This window comes from Triticum urartu, chromosome 5A (genome assembly GCF_056163025.1).
Source record: "Triticum urartu cultivar PI428250 chromosome 5A, HENAU_Tu73, whole genome shotgun sequence".
In the NCBI taxonomy this organism is placed as follows: Eukaryota; Viridiplantae; Streptophyta; class Magnoliopsida; order Poales; family Poaceae; genus Triticum; species Triticum urartu.
Window position 1 is genome coordinate 489,948,086 of NC_141877.1, and position 20,728 is coordinate 489,968,813.

Consider the following 20,728-nt stretch of genomic DNA (forward strand, 5'->3'; position numbering starts at 1 on the left):
TGTTTCTTTTTTTTCTTTTCATTTTGTGACCATTTTTCAAATTCATGAACATTTGATTGAAATCATGAACAATTTCAAATTTGCAAAGTTATTTGAATGTGTGAACATTTTTTATCTGTGAACATTTTTGAATTCATGCATAATTTTTAAAATCATGAACATTTTTACAAGTCAGGAACATTTTTTGAAATTTGCGAACAGTTTTAGAAATTTGTGAACATTTTTTCGAAATTCACGAATATTTTTTGAAATCCTGAACATTTGTTTTACAATTTTGCGACATTTTACGAAACCGTGAACATTTTTTTAGAAATTTGTGAACATTTTTTTGAAATCATGAACATTTTTTAAATTCACGAATATTTTGACAAGGCATGAACATTTTACGAAATCATGATTTTTTTTTTAAATCGTGAACATTTTTCAGAATCATGAACATTTTTCAAAACTCACGAATATTTTTTGATTTCACTGTCATTTTTTAAACCCAAGGACATTTTTTTGGAACTCATAATAATTTTTTGAATTATTTGAATTCAAGAATATTTTTGAATTTCGATTTTTGTTTAAATCCTGAATATTTTCTAATGAAGCAAAAAAAGGGCCTCCTATGGAAATATCCGCCCACAGTGATGATGGGCTAGACGGCCTGGTTCACGATAGGGTCATGCGATATCGAGGCCCAGTACGCTCGACCGTTATCGGTTTGCCAGTTTCAACTATTCACCCATTTGTTGCTCAAAAAAAAATATTCACCCATTTCCTAGATCTGCCTCTCTTCCCTCCACACCCCCACCCTCGACAGCGAGCGACTCGAGCGCCGCCGTCCGCCGCGCCTCCGGCCTCCTCCCGCCCCACCGCCAGCCGCTCCCCCCTCCACCCCCTGCCCCGCCACCCTCGCCGCTCCCCAGTGCTTCCCCGTCGCCCCCGCCGCGCGCTCCTCTCCTTTTCGCCCATCCCTCCTCACCTACAATTCTTCGATCTGGCACTGCCCGAGTGGTGAAATGGACTAGAGACTGCTCGGAATTTTGTAGGTAAGAACTACTCGCCCCGCGGAATAGACCGGAAACGCGCAGATCATGCCTGCATATGTGTCCGTGTCCGTCATATTTGCCGGATTCCGATCCTCCGTGGACTGCTCCAGGAGCGATCCTGTACATGGCTAGGGCAAAATTGGCTTGTTTCTATTTTTCCTTTTCATTTTACTGCATCCATGCTCTGTTACTGTCGCTTGGATGTATATATCCAGCGGCAGAACAGGTGATGATGAATGTGGACATGGGAGTGCCTATGAGTTTGCTGCTAAGGTTTTGTTTCTAGCAAGCAGGCCGTCCAGCAGCAAACTGGATGGTGGAGCCAACAGTTGAACTACCAGGGCTGAATTCAGCATCCAAAACTACTCTGCCATCCGCAGATTTTTTTTTCTCTCTTCTGAAATATAAAACCCCGAAACAGCACGCAGGAAAATATGCCGCATGGTTAAAAGCGCCATGAAAGACAGGCTGTACGCTGTGGAGCATGGTGCATCGGCGTTGTGTTTGCAGTGATCAGCTTCTGCGATACACTCGTCAAGCACTCAGTCATGTGGCTTGTGGCTCTACTAACCATATGGGGGTTTTGTTTCTCTTCATCATCCTGTTTTTTCTTAAACAATCGTTTGATGCCAAAGTAATTCTGAATACTGAATTACTTGGTATTTATTTTAGTGTTTGCTTCGGTTTGCTGCTCAACAGTCAGTTGGTTGAAAATTCCGTCTGCTTTTAGTTTCACACTCAAGCATTATCGGCACAAGTTTAGAGATTGTACATGCCATGTCTGGCCCCTAGGATAGCTGCATTTCCTCACTGCTGAAATCTGCACATTTTTATGCTGTTCTGACTTACTCGTTGGCCTATGTTGGAAGGATGGCTCAGATGTCAACTTGGTTACCAAGTTAAAATATTATGTGCAATTTGTCCTTTAATTTACAAGCTACTAACGGATGTGTCCATTCCTGTTTCAGATTGGAAGGAATCACTGGTTCAGGCATTTTTGGTGGACAATCTTCATTTGATCCTGAGTGCTGACTCGCTCTTCTGTTGTCATCAATGTCTAGCTTGCTGAATGTACTTGCTTATCCTTGTAACTGTACTAGCATGCATTAAATATATATACTTTTCAATTCCGTCTGTTTACCATGTTTTGTTATTATTTGTCTTGATAACTTGATGTTTTCTTCCTTGGCAGTCAAATCTTAACAGTTCCGCATCAAATCTTCCAGACTCAACCGGACGACCATTTGCAACATCCTTTTCTGGTCAATCTGGATCAGTTCAAGGTCTCCATCACTCTGGTGAGCATATGGTACACTAGCTAGGTTAGCTCATTGACATAGTGCAATATCCATTGAGTACACACCTTTTTATCTCATCATTTTCTGCATTTTTCAGGTCTGCGCAACATTCATGGAAATTTCAGTCTTCCAAGTATGCCTGGATCACTTGCACAAAGGAATGCTGTGATGAGCGGCCTTCCATCCTCCGGGGTTCAACAACCTGGAGGGAGCATTTCTGGCAGATTTGCTTCAAACAACCTTCCAGTTGCCATGTCTCAGGTTCGAATGCCCACCTTTATGGAGGTTTGCAATATATTATTGTTTTTATACTTTAAACAGCATGAACATGCATGTTAATGCGCTTGCAATCTAAGGAACAATTCTGTTGGCTTAAAGTATAACATATTCTTGCTGTGGTTTCATGTGGAGGATGATGGTTTTTACTGTTTTGGTATTACGGTTTCTTTTGCAGATTCCTCATGCACATTCAGGTGTCAGTGGTAGAGGAATGAATGTTGGTGGAGGTCAAGCATTTAGTAGTGGCATGAATATGGGTGGTACCATTCAAGGTTTATACTCAAATTTGGGCACCAGTGGTAATCGAAATTCTGTTCCTGGCATGTCAGTGTCTCCAGCTTTAGGAAACTTGGGTCCACGTATTACAAGCTCCGCAGGAAACATCGTGGGTGGAAGTAACATTGGAAGAAGCATAAGCTCTGGTGGATTGTCGGTGCCGAGTATCTCATCACGCATCGATTTTAGTAGCAATGCTGGAAGTGGAAGACTAAATGTGCAAGGATCCAACAGGATAATGAACGGCCTTAATCCTCAAGGTAGTTTATTTAACCATCGGTTGATTTTTTTTCTTCATAGATTTATGTTCAGCTTTATGTTTTAGCTCGAAAAAAATATTTTAAGCATGTTTAACCATTGCTATGTTAATGCTCTATTCAGAGTTTACTTATCATATCCTTTGCTTTGAGCTGTGTCCTCACCCCTTGACTTTATCGTACCAAAAAAGGGTTGGGCATATGAAATAAGTGGTCGACATCCAATACGACATAGGTTTCGTTGGACCTTTTTTTGGAAAGCACAGTAGGTAGCATTGGTGTTCATGCTTCATAAATTATTAACCATGTGATGCTATAGTGTATTGCAGAATTCATTTTTGGAAGTGCGACACTATCTGGAAACAGGCATTTTGTTACCTCTGTACATTAGGAGCCAACTGTTAGAATTTAAGACCTTAAATAGTTAAGTCCATTAGTCCAACGTTGTTGGAATTCCTGTCATCGATATTCTTTCTTTTGCAGGCGTGTATGTTGGTTGTTGGAATATATCTGTTCTTGCTTTTCTTAGGGATGGTTACTGTACCTATTTCTTAATGTTGTTATATTTTGTGATACCAATTTAAATTTATGAAATTAGCTGGGCTATGATAAAAGCTTGTTTATATTTTATCAATCGTGATAGTCTCGTGAGGGTGAATGATAAAGAAGCATACAGTGTGTTATTTTCTTTTGTTGAACTCCATGTTCTCACTCAGCTTGTTGTTTGTTTTTATTTATCTCTAACACCAGGATCATCACAACTGATCAATATGATTGGTAATTCATACCCAACGTCTGGAGGTTCATTATCCCAGAACCAAATGCAACCAGGAAATAATTCTCTAGGTTCTATGGGGATGCTACATGACGCCAGTGACAGCACTCCATTCGACATCAATGATTTCCCCCAATTGACTGGTCGACCTAATTCAGCTGGTGGTCCGCAAGGACAATATGGTAAAATTGCTGGAAAACCATAAATATTTCTCCCTATTTTTGGAGGATTCGCTGCCAATCTCTCTAAATTGCAGGATCACTACGGAAGCAAGGAGTTGGTGTTAACTCCATTGTTCAACAAAACCAGGAGTTCAGTATTCAGAACGAAGATTTCCCGGCTTTGCCAGGATTTAAAGGTTGTTACAGTTGAATTAATTCTAGAACCTGTCTGTTGAGATTGTTCTCATTATACTTTCGGTTCAGTGGTGCATGATTATTTAATTGTGTTACTTTGTGATCTGGAAGTTCTAATATCGGCTGCATGCCTGTTATTATACAGCCCCGCTACTCTGTACTTATTGAACCACAGTATTTGAACAGCTTAGTTACCAACAAAATTGCCCTGCCAAAATCTTCTATCTGTTATAAAGCCCATTCTTTTTTAGTCGTGTAGTATGAATGCCGTGATCTTCTCCTCAAGTCAGCAAATGGTGCCGTGCTCGTTGTAGCGAAATTATAGCACACCATTTTTGGGAATACAATCATAGAGGTGAGAAGACAAGGATGCAGAAATTTCATGAGAGGGCCAGCGGGGCAAGACCATGCAGCTAATGTGGCCTTGTGGGAATGTAGAAAAATATCTTACAAATACTAATTTGGTATTGCTTTATAAGATATACATATGACAAATCGAGTATGCATATATGCACCTTCTATTATTATGTGATGCTCGAACTGGAATTACCATGAACTGTCATTAGAATATATATGGTGGCAACCTAGAAAAAATGCGCCAAACGACATTTAGATAAAAGGGTCTCACTGCAGCATGCTTACATGCGCCGCAATTCGGATGCCTATAAGTAACAAGTAAACCTAATTTTTGGCGAGAAATGGGAGTATGTATTATTTGTGACATATGCAGGACAATGTTAATAAATGAGATGGATATAGAGCTCTTAAGTTAGTTACTTTAGTGAAAGATAATCAATTTGTCTCCCCTAATGAAAACTATAGAGAATTTATTGTAAACTTCTCATATCATGACTTATGGTTATAGATGGAAGGGCATCTTAACCCTTCGTGTTTTCCATAGGTCCTATATACTCGTATTAACATTGTCCTACATATGTCATAAAGAATACATACTCCCATTAGGTATGATTTGAGGCATAGCAGCTAAGCCATTGGGAGGTGGTTAAGCCAATTTAGTTCTGGTGCTTACTATGGTTATAATTCATTTAAACTTACCATGTCAGTAAGTTAACTATGAGCCTCATGACCAACCGCGTGGACCAGTATGGATCAAAAGAACGTCCTGAAAATTAGCTCCAGCATTTAACAGAGATTACTGCTGAAGTTACAAATTTGGCCATCCACGCGCATACTTTCAGTCCTCAAGTTTATTAAGCATCTCAGACTGTTTGTTTTCTTGTGCCCGCTTCGCAGCATCAAGACACCCATACGGATGAATACAAATAGTTGCACTTATGCCTTTAGGCCCAAATGTAACTATAATGTATTTTCTTTTTAATATCTTAGTACTATTATTACAGTTTAGGCCGACGAACCATCTTCCCCAAAATGTAATTTGTCATTTGTTGGTCAACTCTGGTGCCAATCCCCTTTAATGGCGCCACATGTTTTGCATGGTTTTAATCTTTAGATTTTTGGACCTATTCTTTCCACGTGCGACATGCTCATGCTTTAATGCTCCATAAACGTGCACGGAACAAAATAAACGTGCATGGAGCAAAATAAACGTGCACGGAACAAAATAAGACCTTGGCAGTGTTTCTTGAGGCTTTAAAATTCTTTCCTGAAGTAGATCTTTTGGCTGATCATTGCACTACCTTAATACATTCCCTTTTCCCCCCTTTTGCCAAGTTATACTGAATATTGACATTTTGAATTATCAGGTAGCAGTTCAGATTATGCTATGGAGTTAAATCACACGGAACAACTTCACGAGAATGTACCTGTAATGCAAGGACAACAATATCCCGTGGGTTCATGTCTCTGAATTTTGAATCTTTGTTTCTCCGAGCATTTCTTTTGACATGTTATGAACACTTACACAGATGGCAAGGTCCGTTGGGTTTAATTTAGGAAATAGCTACCAACCAAATCGTCAGCAACATCTGCAGGGTGCTAATTCAGTAAGTTATATCAGAAATCCTTTGAAATAATCATCAAACAAAACATCTGTTGCATTGTCATGGTTCTGATAGGTTTCTATTTTGGCACGTCATATTCAGGTTTACTGCTCATATTTACCCATTAATACATAGAATAATCTTCATTATGTTTTGTCAGATTCAGAGCGCCGGACCTCAAAATATTGGACTAAGACCACTAAACTCTTCGAGTCAAACTTCTAATTTGGGATCATACGAGCAACTGCTCCAGCAATACCAGCAGCCGAAGGCTCAGAGTCCTTTCGGGTTGCAGCAGATGTCTTCAGCCACACAACCATATGGGGATCATGGTCTAAAGCCCATTCTGGGAGGCCGAACACCACCTGATCCATACGGCTTGTTGGGATTGCTGGGAGTTATAAGGACGAATGATCCTGATTTGTCATCTCTTGCTTTGGGAATAGATTTGACAACGTTGGGTTTGAATTTGAACTCACCAGACAATCTGTACAAGACATTTGGCTCTCCATTTTCAAATGAGCCAGCAAAAGGAGATCCAGAATATCCTACTCCAGCTTGTTATGTGGCTGAGCAACCCCCAGCACTACAGGTAGCTGCCAATAACTGGCTATTTCTGTCTAATGAGATGTTCTAAACCCATTTTCAAGAAAGGCCGAGAATCTTTCTTTGATGCAGCCAGTTCATTTTATAATAAATATATTGTAACAAGTTCTGTCTTTGCAGCCTATGCATTTTCAGAAATTTCAGACACTCATACTGTTTTACATATTCTACAGGTACTTTCGCTACTTGAATGTATTAGGTTTGGCCATTAGTTTTGGTAAAATTTAAGGTTATGTTCTTTTGTCTTTGGTTTTCAGCATGCCGAAGGATGAAGCTCAAATATGTGCTGCCAATGAACTGTGAGTACATTGTTTCACTGGTTATCTCATTTAAATTTCTTGTTGTTAGATGTAATAATTGGATCGTCATGCATGCGCCTTGTTCATGTTCTGAATCTTTTACCAAAAAATGTGATCTTACTGCAGTAACATTTGATAAGGGGACATACTGCTATGTCCTGATCAAATGTACAACACTAAAAAAATATTAACTTATAACCTGTCAGATACTGGATCAGGCCCATTGACTGTCTTGGATCTATCACAAAAATTTAGTAACCTTTTGGGTTTATACATCTTCCTGGATGAATACTGTTTAGCTACCTGAAGCTGCGTGAATGTTTCCATTTCCATTTTCTTTGTTTTCTATATCAAATTATCAATATTTTCTATTATTTATTTTTGATGACTTTTTTTTGCTAAGTTGCACAAGTTATTTTTAGCATTGCTGCGCATCCTTCAAACTTCCTTGTAACCTATCCATTTTTAGCAGTACATCACAACTGAGCAGAGCTTCAGCCAGTTTATTTTTTGGTATATACTAATTCTTAGATATGTAATGCATGTGTATTGTTTTTGTCAGACATAATCGTGGATGGTTTTACCATAAAGAAGCGCAGCAATGGTTCACAAGAATTCCCAACATGGAGCCTATTGTCAAAACTCCTACATATGAACAGGGGTCTTTTGCCTTCTTTCATCAAGGCAATTGGGAAACAGTCCGTAAGGTACTTACATTGGCTGAATATCCAGCCTCTCTTGAGCACTTTTGCATATGATAGTTGAGCATGTGTGTTGCTGCAGGATAACTTTGTTCTCCATTATGAGCTAGTAGAGAAAAGGCCTAGTCTCCCTTCCGCGTCCCAAATTGTTAGGTGAAAATTTTCTGGGTAAGGACTTCCTGGCTACAAATATATTTTGGTTTTTGTTTCTGTGTATCGAGAAATCATCTCACTGTTGTATGCAATGCAATATAATTTTGTTTTTCAGGTACCTCCTGACTCTAGCTTTCTTGTACATGAATGGAGAGCCTTCTTTATAAACATAGTGAAGCGATATTGCCCTAACTTGTCAAGATAGGTACTGTCTTCTGCAGTGGAATACTTATATTGATGTCGGCAACTATTGGGTAGGAAGTAATGTTCCATGTGGCCATTTTAGGAAAGAAAATGTTTTTATTTAACTTAATAAAGGAAGCAAGCAGCTGCGGAGGGGGTCCTTGAACGCGTGTGGGTGAGCATGTGACACACACACATGCTGCTAGCCAACCGAGCAACTGCTGTGCTCGGTTCTCATTAGGAAAATAATATGTTAACGTTTTTCTATTAAACTTGCTACTGAAAAGTGAAACCTCCAGGGTTCCCTGTTGGCATGTACTTGACAATCCCTGATACCCATAGCTCATTAAATCAATTGGATGCATCTTAAGTTGACGTCTAATTTGGCAGATCCAAATATTTCCGCTTCTGCTAAGAAAAAGTGGGTGCTGTCTTTTGCAATGAAATGTGTACATTCATGAAGGTTGAACATCAGTTTGATTTATTCATTTACTTATTGGCAACCTACTTTATTAGGTAGGAAGACACGTTCTGTCTGGCCATTTTAGGGAAGATTTATTTTTTCTCAAACACAAAAAACTTGACCCATGGACAATAGCACCAGCGCATTTATTAATTTGTTTCAAAAAGAAGTGAGCACCTGCCGAGCCGGGGCCTCGAACACAGGTGGACGAGTGCTCGACTCGTGCTGCCAGCCAGCCGAGCACTTCTGGTTTCCGTTTGGAAAAGATAGTATGTTATTACGTTGTAGTTTCTATTAAACTCATAGCTGAAAAGTGAGAAACCTGGAGGGTCCCTGTTGCATTTATGTACTTGACAATCCCTTATACCTGTGGCTCATTTCATCAGCATGTTGTTTCTTTCAAACATGGCATGTTAATTTGGCAAAACCATTTATTTCCACTTATGTTCTGAGTAATGTAATGATTAAATGAGCTGGCTTGTTATATTGAGGCAAAATTATTGTTGTTTACTGTTGAGTTTGGGATGCGATTCGATTTATTGACTTGGTTGACAGTCTATGTAGTGAATCAGAGAGCACCATGTCATGTCAGAGACGCGGAGAGGAGGAGGCTGCAGAAGGAGGAGAAAATGCCTTTGTAATTACAGTATATAGTTAGAAAAAGGATGGCACTGTCGTTAAACATTACCTAGCTTCTTCGTACATCATGGGGAGTTTGTCTGTAATGCTCCTTGACAAACAGTTTCGGAGTAGCCAGTCAGTCTGCAACTTAAATAGACCACAACGGAACAAAACAAAACAAATTGGTTTATCTTCTCTGGCAGTGGTAGAATTTTGTTGCTCGTTCGCTGTGAAATTCTGCTTACTTTTGATCAGCACTGCCACCTTGCTCAGCCGTAATTCTACTGAAAGGAATTTTTGGAAAAAGGTAGGTTCCAGCGAGGGTCCATTGCTACGTTTGGTCAGCAGGGTCGATGGGGCTTGCTCTAGCGGATTTGCTGTACCACAGGTGCTTGTAGTTTCTGATCTCGAAAAAAGATTGCAGCACCCGAAATTTAACTCGGCAATTGTCTTAATTAATCGATGATGCAAATATTTTTGCCTCCGAGTTTGAAAAAGAAAAGATTGCAGGACCGGGGAACCATCAACCATGTCACCTGCAACGTAGCTCACCTTCTATCCGGAACTCACTCTAACTCAGAGAAGGAATGTCACGGTGCTACAGTGCTAGTCTAGTGTAAAATAAAGAAGAAATGTTAGAGCCTATTAACATGTTGTTTACTATTGGTATTCAATGTAGATATAAATAATATAAGATTAATTTTATTTCACCATCGGTTTATTTGTATGTAATTACTATAGATGTACACGGTAGATATGTAATTTGCAAATTAATTTAAGTTATTTTAACCTTAACCATATGGGTATTGTAGCTTCTCTAACAAACATTTCTTGTGTATGTTAGAGTATCAAGTTCCGATGTGGTGATGCTCGTGGGGTCAGGGTCAGGTGAGAGGAAACAAGAGAGACGGAGGTTGCGTGTTCCTGCTGAGGATAAAAAGAAGAGGGGACACGTTATCTCTTTTTTTTTAGGGTAGGGGAGGCATTATCTGATGTAGACGAGCGGCACAACCAATTCCTATGGCGCGGAAGATGGACCAATCGATCTAAATCTAAACAACCAACACCGCAGAGTCTAGAAAGGAAAAGAAACAACCAACGCTGCCGAATCGGATCACGTGCTTTCTTCTCTCGTCTACTGCTCCACTCGTGCCATAACCCTCGGCGAAACCATAATCCTCGCGCCACTTGTACGTACGGAACGCGGTGGTGCATGATGGGAAAGCAACCCAACCGCTTCCCAGATCGGGCAAATGACCCACGTTTCCGTCTACCGCCAGGAGCAGTGCGCCCTCGTGGCCTGTACGCATGCATGCCCGATCGACCCACGAGCCGCGGTGCATGACAGTGGTGCGGCGCGAGAGGCGTTGCCGGAAAGCCGGTGGGCGGCTTACCCGAAAGCAGCATCGGCGACTCTCTTCCTGGTGCATGCCGAGGAACCACGTGGGCTGGGGGCGGCAGGGTGTCTCGGGGAGGTCCTCCTCAAGCCGTAACCTTCCTCCCAATTCCCGTTCCTCCGGCTCAAGTACGGCCGATTCAGATATGCTGCTTCGTCAGGTGAGCGGGAGTTTCTCTCCACCTCCTCCCTTTTTTCTTCTACTTTTGTGAAGCATGGCAAGAGCCTCTCCACCTCCTCCATTTTCCCTATTTCCCCTCGTAATAAAATTTTGTAGTAGGAGTCTCTCCTGGTGTCTCTGCTAAAGAAAATTCGAGTCCAAACTTTGGATTCTGGTGCATTGGGGTTGGGGAGGGTAGCTCCCCTAATTCAAAAAGAAAAAAAAAACCCAGCATTAGATTAGTTTGTCCAACAAATTCAGTATCACACACTTATGTTAGGCTTGAGGATAAAATCCTGGGATGGAAACAAAGACTAGGGCCATGGAAAAAGTCAAGCTCACACAAGAACCTCGCAGCATTGGAGAAGGCTTAATGATAAACTCGTAAACATTTTTTGCTCTGTTTTCTTATTCTTCCATTATCCCCAATTATGGAATGTTAACTCTATGTTTCCTCCTTTCACAGTCGAAAAAGGAACAAAAAATGGCGAAGATGGTAGCTCCTCTGAATGGCAAGCAAAACCATGGGAAGCATTACTACACGATGGACCAGACGATGTTTGAGATCGACACCAAGTACGTGCCGATCAAGCCCATCGGAAGTGGATCTTATGGGGTAGTTTTCTCATCCATGAACAAGGATACGAACGAGAAGGTCGCGATAAAAAAGATAAACAACGTCTTTGATAGCCGTGAGGATGCACTGAGGACGCTGCGCGAGATGAAGCTCCTCCGGCACTTGACTCATGAGAATGTCATTGCTTTGAAGGATGTAATGATGCCAATACGGAGGAGGAGCTTCAAGGATGTCTACTTGGTGTCTGAACTCATGGACACCGATCTACAATATATCATCAACTCGTCTCAAACGCTTTCCAATGACCACTGCCAATATTTCCTTTTTCAGGTATGTGGCAGTCACCTTTGTTTTCATTCCTTCTTTTTGCTTGACACTTGTCCAGTAATATTTCATATGTTCCCCATTCTGTCATAAGTTAGTTTATTCACATAGTCCATACCATGAGTTATTTGGATGTAATGCCTATGGCTATGCCTTCATCTAACCGCTAATAAGCTATGCCTAATTATTTAATTGGACATATATCCCATTCCAGATGCCTAGGTGGCGGTGCTGTCGTTGGCGTGATCTTTTTTAGTCAAGCTATGATGTTTGATTGTTACAGAAAAGATTCTTGTATAACAATATAATGTTTTTATACTTCTATATATACTAATTTGTAGTTAGTTCATGGTGCATGTAAAGTTGTCAAGTTCCAACTTGTTAGGTTATGAGAGAATGATCAAATAATTTCTAGAAGAAGCAATTGTCAATTTCAATATCTGTAAGTGCTATTGTGAGCTCGAGCTCACAGGCACCCTTTGCTACAGTACAAACGAAAAAAATATTTAAAAAGTTTAAAAAAATCTGAATTTTTTTGGCAACAAACATTGATATATTTTTCACATGCGTGCAAATTTTCATGACAAAATGACATTCACGCAGGTCTCGGCAAAAAAAATAAAATCGATGCTCCAAAATGCTTCCAAAAACAGTTTTTTTGGAGCATGATTTTGTTTTTTTTTGCTGACACCTCCACAAATGTCATTTCATCACGAAAATTGGCACGCATGTAGAAAAAACATCAAAGTTTCTTGACAACAAATTTCAGATTTTTTTGAATTTTTTACTATTTTTTCGGATTTTACTGTTCATCCGGGATCACTGGTGCCCGGGATCAATTCCTCCGCGTCCGTACTATAGTAGCTTCTATAGCTGCTCGCGGATAGTGGTTGTGCGCTTAGGAATGATGTGTCTTAAAAACAAAACGACTTAATACAAATCTTATTTGCTCATGGGTATTTGCATGAACATATATGGTGTAAGCCTCTGTAAATAATTTAAGGAAAGCTAAATTTATACACCTAGACATGAGCATTTTAATCGATACCTACCTGCTCGACTTGTCTTACAAATTACATTACTTTGTAATTATTATGATATCTTTAGTTTATTGCCGACCATTTTACGATTTCTCTAATATTTGTCAATCAATTAATAGTCTAAGATGCCACCTTATATTGACTGTAGCTGCTTCGAGGGCTGAAGTATCTTCATTCAGCGAGAATACTGCATAGAGACCTGAAACCAGGAAACCTTCTGGTTAATGGAAACTGTGACTTGAAGATCTGTGACTTTGGTCTTGCTCGCACAAATAACACAAAAGGCCAGCTTATGACTGAATATGTTGGCACGCGCTGGTATAGAGCTCCTGAGCTGCTGCTCAGCTGCAACAACTATGGCAACTCCATAGATGTCTGGTCTGTTGGCTGCATCTTTGCTGAGCTACTTGGCCGCAAGTTGATCTTTCCAGGAACCGATTGCCTAAATCAGCTTAAGCTTATAGTCAATGTTCTTGGCACCATGAGCGGTGCTGACCTTAAGTTCATTGAGAACAAGAAAACTCGCCAGTACATCAAATCCCTTCCATACACCATCGGCATTCCCCTCACTAGAATGTACCCACAAGCACACCCTCTTGCCATCGATCTATTGCAGAAGATGTTAGTCTTCGATCCTTCCAAAAGGATCAGTGTCACCGAGGCTCTGGAGCACCCCTATATGTCTACGCTATATGATCACAATGCAAACCATCCTGCTCAGGTGCCCATCGATATCGATATAGATGAAAAACTTAGCGTGGAGATGATCCGAGAAATGTTGTGGCGGGAGATGCTCCAGTACCCCTGAGGCTGCCAGGATGGTGAATATGTGTCAAGCTGGAATGAACACATGCCCACACCAGGATCTTCACATGTTCTTTTCTATATAAAGCTTACTGCGATTATTGCACCTATCAAGTTATCACAATGAACTTGGTAAACTACTATGTAAATAGGTGCACATATAAGGCCGCCTATGGATTCTTTTTGGTTGTGGATCACTAGTTGTAGTATATATGGATTGTTGTGTTGTAAAAGTGTTGTTTGATTAATAAGGATTCAATTATGAATACGCTTGTAGAAGTGTTGCTTGATTAATAAGGATTCAATTATGAAGACACTTGTAAAAGTGTTGTTTGATTAATAAGGATTCAATTATGAAGACGCTTGTGTAAATTTTAGTCCTCATTTTTGTACATGATTTCAAGGTGAAATCTTAGAGGTTTCTCTATATATGGAGGTCTCAACTTTCAAGTGGCCTTGGTTTTCGTCTGTTTGCTTCAGAGTGATTACCTTCAAATCTGTCTTGTTTCTTCAAGAAATAGAAATTACAGTGTGTATGGTGCTTTCTGTTCGGTTAAAAATGTATATTCTATGAAGCTCTCTATAATTTGCAATTTAGAATCTTCATGTTGATGTAACACTGGTCCAAGTTATTAGTCATATTCCCCGAGAAAACAACTTCTGTAGAGAATTCCGATCTCTCATGCTCCCATTGGAGTAATAAATATGCCGTCACAACTTGTCGGAATAAAGAAACAGGCAATAAGCAAGCAAAAGCAGATCATGTAGTCCATTTAGTTAGACCACGGTACCATTTCACATATGTGTGAAACATTAGCTGACCAAAATATAAGATGTAGATGATACACAATGGACACTTGCAAGCATTGATTGAGGACATATTACCAACGAAAAGCACACCACTATCCCAGAAACGTCTACCTTCCAACGGGCCCATGTTAAAGCAACTCTAGCAGATGCGTCATATGTGGCAGATCGCCATAATAACTGCTAGTATGGCGATCGACACACAAAATGTTGCCTCCTCCATAATACTAGCAAATAATTCATTTCAATAGGTTGAGAACATCGGTCGTGATCAGCATTTGTTGTAGCTAAGGTTCTTTTTGTCACTATTTTGATGCATATTTTATTCACAAAAACCATCTATCAGTTGTTGTAGCGCTTCCAATAACCATAGAGCAAATAATGAAAGATACCCAATATGCTTGACTGAATCCAAGCAAGACTTTAGAGTTTAAACTTAGTTGCTTGCAACATTTAAGATTTTCAGCATATCAACGTAAGATGAGAACTATGCATACCTTCAGTTTAGATCCCCGTGTTTTTTTTGCAACATTTAAGAATTGAGTTTAGATCCCTGTGTGCTAAGTTTATCAATAGGTATACCATCATCATGTGCTTGTACCAATTTAAGAAGTTCCCCATTGTTTTTTTTAACATGACACAGATGAAGAATCATCGTCCACCTGCATCCCTATTAGGATCAGGAGACGTTCCCCATTTAAAGACCTGGCGAATACGCCTATTCATGTGTATGCAAATCAAGCCGGTGAACAATAGCGAGAATAAAAACCAAAGAGTGATCAAATTTGGTTTGCCTAAACGTCCGATGAGAAGAAAGTGGAAATAGAAGCACACAACCCACGCAGAAAAGAAATTACGTCTCTGATTAGTATTCACCATGAGCAAGTTCTTTGAGCTCTGGCGCACGCACGGAAGGACCACACTGTTCTGCTCCGGCGCGCCGGTCTCGCCAGCGAGCATGTGCCTAAACATGCGCAGGGCCAGGGACGCTGAGCCCCGCACGATGTGCGCCCACATCATCGAGCGAGGTCGAGGATGTAATGTCTTTTTTTTTATCATAGTACAGACGCAGACCCTCATATATAAGCGTATACGTTCACCCCTATGAGCATCTTCGAAAGACTGAGCCGACATATCATATTGAGATTGACGAAGTCACCGCAGATGCCTCGTAGTCGAAAAGAACGTCTCCTCCCACTAAACGTTGATACGTCTCCAATGTATCTATAATTTTTCATTGTTCCATGCTGTTATATTATCAATCTTGAATGTTTTATAATCATTTTATAGTCATGTTATATCATTTTTTGTATTAATTTATTGACATAGTGCCAAGTGCCAGTTACTGTTCTTTTAATATTTTTTACATATCAGAAAACCAATATCAGACGGAGTCCAAATGCCACGAAACTTTACGAAGAATTTTTATGGGCTAGAAGGAACACAATGGGCCCTGGCTGCGCCTGGGGGTGCCCCGAGGGGGGCACAACCCACCAGGGCGCGCCAAGAGGCCCAGGCACGCCCTGGTGGGTTGTGCCCACCTCGGGTGCCCCCCGGACCGCCTCTTTGCTCTATATATACTCCAAAAATCCCAGAACCCTAGGGGAGTCGATGAAATATTCATCCAGCCACCGCAGAGTCCAGAACCACTAGATCCAATCTAGACACCATCTCGGATGGGGTTCACCACCTCCATTGGTGCCTCTCCGGTGATGCGTGAGTAGTTCTTTGTAAACCTTCGGGTCCGTAGTTAGTAGCTAGATGGCTTCATCTCTCTTTCTTGATTCTCAATGCAATGGTCTCTTGGAGATCCATATGATGTAACTCTTTTTGCGGTGTGTTTGTTGGGATCGATTAACTTTGAGTTTATGATCAGATCTATCTTTTTATATCCATGAAAATATTTGAGTTTCTTTGATCTCTTTTATGCATGATCTCTTATAGCCTCGTATTTCTTCTCCGATATTTGGGTTTTGTTTGGTCAACTTGATCTATTTATCTTACAATGGGAAGAGGTGCTTTGTAGTGGGTTCGATCTTACGGGGCTTGATACTAGTGACAGAAAGGGAAACGACACGTATGTATCGTTGCTACTAAGGATAAAACGATGGGGTCTATCTCTACATAGATAGATCTTGTCTACATCATGTCATCGTTCTTATTGCATTACTCCGTTTTTCCATGAACTTAATACACTAGATGCATGCTGGATAGCAGTCGATGTGTGGAGTAATAGTAGTAGATGCATGCAGGAGTCGGTCTACTAATCTTGGACGTGATGCCTATATAACGATCATTGCCTGGATATCGTCATAATTATTTGAAGTTTTATCAATTGCCCAACAGTAATTTGTTCACCCACCGTTTGCTATTTTTCTTGAGAGAAGCCACTAGTGAAACCTACGGCCCCCGGGTTTTTCTTTCTCATATATTTGCCTTTCCGATCTACTTTTCTCTTGCATTTATTTTCAGATCTATTAAACCAAAAATACAAAAAATACCTTGCTGCACTTTATTTTATTTGCGATCTATTTATTCAATCTATTACAACTTTCTCCCGTCCACGCACCAATTTCTGGCGCCGTTACCCGAAAGGGATTGCCAACCCCTTTAACACGTCGGGTTGTGAGTGGTTGTTATTTGTGTGCAGGGGCTGTTTACATTCTGTTGCTTGGTTTTCCTACTGGTTCGATAACCTTGGTTTCATATCTAAGGGAGATACCTACCGTCACTGTGCTGCATCATCCCTTCCTCTTTGGGGAAATACCGATGTAGCTTCAAGCGACATCAAAAGGAATTTCCTGCGTGTTGCCGGGGAGGATCTTCAACATATACCAGGTTTCTAATCACAAATCTCGTCTCCTCACAATTTACATTATTTTCCATTTGCCTCTTGTTTCCTCTCCCCCACTTCACAAAAATTTGCCGTTTTATTCGCCCTCTTTTTCATTTGCCTTTTTCTCGTCAGATCTCTTGTTTGCTATGTTTGCTTGTGTTGCCATGTGTCTTCTATTTGCTTGCATCTTCGCTTGCTAAAGATCTATTGATATGGATCCACATCCACTTGCTAATCTTTTTAAGAGATTCAATTATGATGAACCAATTGCTTGTGAGTTAAGTGCACTAGATTTTTTTTGAAGTTTTGCTTGAGATTCGTGAATCTAAAAATTGTGATAAAGAAATTTATGAAGTGATTCATGATAGCTTATTGAATGAAAAGTATGATTGCAATGATTTTACTATAAATTCTATTAATGTCAATTGTGCTAATAATATGCAAAACCCCAAGCTTGGGGATGCTATTTTTCTATGACCACTATTTGTTGCAATGATCATGATTGGGGTGATTCTTATGATCTTGAAAATTTATTTAAGCCTCATGATGACTATGTTATTTGCAATAATTTTGAAAGTGGGTTTGGAAGAGTGTCAACTTTAGGTAAAAATAATCCCATATATTTGGTGAGTGTTCAATCTTATGAAATTTTTCATGAAAGTGGGTTTGGAGAGGTCATGACTTTAGTTGATGTTAATCCCACTATCTTGGAAGATCATAAAACTTCTATGCATGGATCGTGAAGATAAAATTTTATATGATAGCTATATTATTGAATTTTATCATGATCCTACATATAATTATTATGAGAGAGGAAAATATGGTTGTAGAAATTTTTATGTTATTAAATTTCCTCTCGTTATATTGAGATTGTCAATGTTTTATTCCTCTCCTTTGCGTATGCTAGATATTTCTTCTCTTGACAATTTGTTTTCCTATAAAATTCCTATGCATAGAAAGTATGTTAGACTTAAATATGGTTGTCATATGTTTCTTGATGCTCTGTTTGTGTTTCAATTATTATCTTTCGTGTGAGCATCGTTGAAATCTTATGCCTAGCTAGGGGCATAAAACAATATCGCTTGTTGGGAGGCAACCCAATGAATAAAATTAATTTTTGCTTTTTGCTTCCCGTTTTTGAGTGTTAACACAATTATGCTAATGTCATGATTGTGTTTTTTATGTTTTAATTAGTGTTTGTGCCAAGTAAAGCCTTTAGGATCTTTTTGGGTGATAGTTGTTTGATCTTGCTGAAAAAACAAAAACTTTTACGCTCATGAAATTAATTTTCATTTTTTACCAGAGAGCGATAAAATACCCATTCTGCTTGCATTAGATCAATATAAGAATTTCTCAGGTATTCCTAATTTTTCAGATTTTTTGGAGTTATAGAAGTATTTTAAATAGTCAGATTGCTACAGACTGTTCTGCTTTGACATATTCTGTTTTCTTTGTATTGTGTGCTTATTTTGATGGCTCTATGGTTTTCTTTGATGAGTTTTTGCCATAGAAAAGTTGGAATACAGTAGATATAATACAAAAACAAAATATGAATTGGTTTAATACAATACTTATAGTAGTGGTTTGCTTTCTTATACTAACGGATTTCACGAAGGTTTTGTTGAGTTTTGTGTGATTGAAGTTTTCAAGTTTTGAGTTATCTTACGATGGATGAAGGAAGGATGGAAGAGCCTAAGCTTGGGGATGCCCCGACATCCCAAGCTATTATCCAAAAATGGGTACCGGGGTACTGATCCACGGGCACCTATGGGACCGGCGGACCGGGTCGCTTTCGGTTCGGCGGGGGCGGAGGTCGTGCAAAGAGCAAATCGAGGCGATACACGCGAGCGATTTACCCAGGTTCGGGCCGCACGGATGCGTAAAATCCTACTCCTGCTTTGTGGTTTGTATTGATTTCTTGCTCGGGAGCGCGGGGTGCTACAGCACACTTCCGCAGCTAACGAGACCGAGCGTGAATGTTTTTCGAACCCCCCCTCTACGTTGCACACGGGCCTCCTTTTATATGCTCAAGGGGTCACCGACAGGTGGCAATGGAGGCAAAGGGGTAAAAATGGAAAGGTGCTGCGGTAGGTACAACTACCTGCTACAGTGTATCATACCTAACCCTGACGGCAGGGGACAAGGGCCTTAAATGCCCGTCTGTGTCGCCTAAACAGTGCAAAAAAGGGACTACCAGGGACGCCACCGTTCGCCACGATGGCGATCTTGTCAGCGCCGCTTGCCACCGCACGCCGCTGGCTGCACAGACTCCCGCCACGTACGCCTGGAAGGACCCCAGAGCGACACGTTGGTGGATGTGCTGGAGCGCGGGCACAGTGGTGTCTTGCCGCGGCAAGCGCCTTGCCGCGGTTGTTTTCTTGTCGCGCCTGGGAGCTTGTCGCTCACCGGGCCTTGCCGGGACGCGTGGTGCGCCGCGGCAAGTTCCTTGAGGTGCCTTGGTTGGCCTTCCCGGCAAGCTCCTCTTGCCGGGGTCTTGGGATGCTTTTGTTAGCCTTCCCGGCAAGCTCCTCTTGCCGGGGTCTTGTCTTCTTGGCTTGGACACTTTGTTCTTGAATGGCTCCAAAGGAACCATGGAGGGCCTTGGCGGTCACCCGGCAAGCCTTGCCGCGGGATGCTGCGACTGCCCGTGCACAAGTTCGGGATACTAGGGTACCCCTACTGTAGTACACCGACAGGAGCCCCCGGGCCTGGGCCATACACGGTGCCGAGCGCTGTTGGGCCAGGCCCAAAACAGGGCACGGGCACACGCGGCCTAGGTTATGCCGTATCTTACTCCGTATTCACCGCGCCCTTCCCGAACGGCACGCGTTGAATGCGGCGTCGTGGGAGAGATCGTGGGTGGTTTATTTATTCGGAAATGCGGAACGTCCGCCCCCTCCCTCTTTATAAGCAGGGGAAACAGGGGCAGTTCGCCCACTCGCCCGTTGCCGTTCCAATCTCAGAAATCTCCACCGCTCCCTCGCCTTCCCAAAGCTGAGAGAGAGAGAGAGCAGCGCTCCGCCCCCACATCGCCACCAGCACCACCAACGCCGTCGACCTCCTCCACTGCTTCCGCCATGTCTCCAAAAGCCGACAAGGGGAAGGCCGTGAAGTCGACCGAGGCGCAGCGGCTCGCGGCGCTGCGGAAGGAGCGGGTCGTCTTCCCTCCCAAGCTTGGCGCGAAGGAGCTGAGGGAGAACTACTACCTTTTCTGGTCGGCGGAGACACGAGCACATCCGCGCACGAAGGTACTCCCCGCCGCCGCTTGGAAGAAAGCCCCAAACGGATACCCTTTCTTTGCTCTGTTCTTCTACTGCGGGCTCTGCCCACCTTTCTCTGAGTTCTTCTGCGACATCATGAATACCTATGGATTCCACCTCCTTGACTTCACCCCCAATGCCGTTCTGACCATGGCAGTTTTCGCACATCTCTGCGAAAACTTTGTCGGAGTCCTTCCCAACGTAGCCCTCTTCCGCCACTTCTTCATACCCCGAGTAGAGAGAGGAGAATCTCTATCCGGCG

At 41.4% G+C, this 20,728-nt stretch overlaps 2 protein-coding genes and 1 non-coding gene across 6 annotated transcripts; 2 read left to right on the forward strand and 1 right to left on the reverse strand.

Moving 5' to 3' along the window:
- The first annotated feature begins 804 nt into the window (after positions 1–804).
- On the forward strand, positions 805–9,457 carry LOC125529026 (putative NOT transcription complex subunit VIP2). 4 transcript variants are annotated; one of them, XR_007292533.2, is made up of 16 exons: positions 806–1,034; positions 2,003–2,105; positions 2,227–2,332; positions 2,430–2,593; positions 2,787–3,147; positions 3,895–4,101; positions 4,176–4,277; positions 6,000–6,085; positions 6,162–6,239; positions 6,397–6,828; positions 6,963–7,015; positions 7,100–7,141; positions 7,704–7,848; positions 7,925–8,010; positions 8,111–8,200; positions 9,197–9,457. XR_007292533.2 is itself a non-coding variant. In XM_048693435.2 (15 exons), exons 2-14 carry the CDS (start codon positions 2,088–2,090, stop codon positions 7,997–7,999), a joined length of 1,869 nt encoding a protein of 622 aa, XP_048549392.1. In that variant the 5' UTR covers positions 805–1,034; positions 2,003–2,087; the 3' UTR covers positions 8,000–8,010; positions 9,197–9,457. The 4 variants fall into 4 exon arrangements, 2 of the variants coding, with proteins under 2 accessions (XP_048549392.1, XP_048549393.1); XR_007292534.2 differs by having other exon boundaries at positions 9,206–9,457; XM_048693435.2 differs by lacking the exon at positions 8,111–8,200 and having other exon boundaries at positions 805–1,034.
- On the reverse strand, positions 2,255–2,332 carry LOC125529027 (small nucleolar RNA snoR35). Its single transcript, XR_007292535.1, has one exon. It is a non-coding gene; the product is annotated as a small nucleolar RNA snoR35 (small nucleolar RNA).
- Positions 9,458–10,189: 732 nt separating the features above from the next.
- LOC125556374 (mitogen-activated protein kinase 4-like) lies at positions 10,190–13,648 on the forward strand. The gene is made up of 3 exons (XM_087522982.1): positions 10,190–10,819; positions 11,285–11,725; positions 12,908–13,648. The coding sequence occupies exons 1-3, from the start codon at positions 10,571–10,573 to the stop codon at positions 13,565–13,567; spliced, it is 1,350 nt and encodes a 449-aa protein (XP_087379108.1). The 5' UTR covers positions 10,190–10,570; the 3' UTR covers positions 13,568–13,648.
- The last annotated feature ends 7,080 nt before the right edge of the window (positions 13,649–20,728 follow it).

Coding starts and splice junctions, on each gene's coding strand:
- LOC125529026 (XM_048693435.2), top strand. Junction 2,333..2,429: donor TCAAGGTCTCCATCACTCTG/GTGAGCATATGG, acceptor TGCATTTTTCAG/GTCTGCGCAACATTCATGGA. Junction 6,086..6,161: donor TGCAAGGACAACAATATCCC/GTGGGTTCATGT, acceptor ACACTTACACAG/ATGGCAAGGTCCGTTGGGTT.
- LOC125556374 (XM_087522982.1), top strand. CDS start 10,571: ATGCATGCCCGATCGACCCACGAGCCGCGGTGCATGACAGTGGTGCGG. Junction 10,820..11,284: donor CAGATATGCTGCTTCGTCAG/GTGAGCGGGAGT, acceptor CTCCTTTCACAG/TCGAAAAAGGAACAAAAAAT. Junction 11,726..12,907: donor GCCAATATTTCCTTTTTCAG/GTATGTGGCAGT, acceptor TATTGACTGTAG/CTGCTTCGAGGGCTGAAGTA.